The 1,461-nt window shown below is 45.5% G+C and overlaps 1 protein-coding gene across 2 annotated transcripts in view; it reads right to left on the bottom strand.

Annotated features, from left to right (window-relative positions):
* The window catches only part of reps2 (RALBP1 associated Eps domain containing 2), a 65,839-nt gene extending 65,368 nt beyond the window's left edge, over window positions 1-471 (bottom strand). For both annotated transcript variants that reach the window (XM_014000958.1, XM_014000963.1), the window contains exon 1: window positions 55-471. In XM_014000958.1, coding sequence (XP_013856412.1) covers window positions 55-249 — 195 coding nt within the window. In that variant the 5' untranslated portion in view covers window positions 250-471. The remainder of the gene's footprint in view (window positions 1-54) is intronic.
* Window positions 472-1,461: the final 990 nt, after the last annotated feature.

The raw sequence follows: 1,461 nt of genomic DNA, 5'->3' as shown, positions 1-1,461 counted from the left end.
ACACACACACACACACACACACACACACACACACACACACACTACATCACTCACTTTATGCAGGCATTCTGGAGGTAGCTGAGACGCCTTGAACAGCTCCGCCACTTTGCTGGAGGACAGTTTCCCCGGAGCGTCAGCAGCAGCAGCAGCAGCCTGACACAGCGCGTGGAGACCTGAGTAATACCTCTGCTCATGTTCGTTCAGGGAGATTAAACTGCCCGCAGACGCCGCAGCGGATTCCTGATCCATCCCCGGAGCTGACGCATGGAGGAGCCGCCGGAAAAGCACTGCGACCAAACAGATCAATACATCCAGCTCCCAGGCGCCCGGCTCCTGCTCCCAAACCGAGGGGGGAGGGCAGGGGAGGTGGGGGTTCGGACACGGTGAGGGGTGGACGGCGGTGAATCCCGTGAAGACACACCGCCCGCTCGGCTCGTGCTCGTCCACTCCCACTGCCTATTGTGGCCGGTTGTAGCAGTACCGCCGAGCGCCTGATGGGGGCGACAGAGCACAGATATAAAAACACACAAAACTAATAACTTCATGGTGTGTTGTAATAATTATGACATTTCAAAATTGTGCAGATGTCATGTAAATATGAAAATATAATAACACAAATAATTGCTGGATTTTTTTAAAGTACTGTGTAAAAAGTTAAAGCATTTCAACCCTGATTGAAACAATTTGCTAAAATGTTTATTCTTTGTAACTCAGGGGCTTGGCTACAGAAGCATAGTGTTGGCTTCAGCTGAAATCTGATTGGTTCCTGAAACGCCCCTGTCCTGTCACTCATCCAGTGYTGCATGGAGCAGGTGTTCCCAAACTTTTCCATGCCAAGGCCCCCCAAACAACTTTAGCTTCTGGCCGGGGACCCCCCTTGCAAGTYGACAACAAAAYACATCAATACATATAATATCAACWTTTTAGAATGATTTTTCATCAYTTTTATTCACTATTGAATATATTTRATGTATGCTGCCTCAAACGTCCTGATTTTACTTGGCCAGGAGTTTTTTACGCAGCGTCCTCCATARCAGGGCTGATGGTCRCTTCATTTGGCCTTTTTTTTGTCACAAACTTGTCCATTGCTATGCTAGCGTCACACTAAACAAACTCTGTCACTAACCTCGGGAGAACTGCCACCCTGTAGTTTCCTGGGTGGTTCTTGCAAGTTTAGTGCTGAGAGGGAACAAACCTGGAACAACAACAAAGCAGAGAGATGGATGGCTGTAGCAAAATCAAAGACATTCTTGCCAAAAGATAACATCATGTAAACATCTAAAACTTGACAGATCAGAAAGACGAGCATGGCAAAAGATCTTTCAATATACAGTATTGTTTTAAATTATACTTGAAAAACAGACAATTAAAAAAAATATTTAACATTTTTATTTTAACCTCTTAAGCCCCAAGGGGTTTTCTTGGTATTTTTGTTCAAAATACCATGCCGAAATGTGAGTG

This window comes from Austrofundulus limnaeus, unplaced genomic scaffold (genome assembly GCF_001266775.1).
Source record: "Austrofundulus limnaeus strain Quisiro unplaced genomic scaffold, Austrofundulus_limnaeus-1.0 Scaffold8, whole genome shotgun sequence".
NCBI lineage: Eukaryota > Metazoa > Chordata > Actinopteri > Cyprinodontiformes > Rivulidae > Austrofundulus > Austrofundulus limnaeus.
Note: the sequence above shows the minus strand (reverse complement) of the source record. Positions and strands in the feature narration are given on the sequence as shown.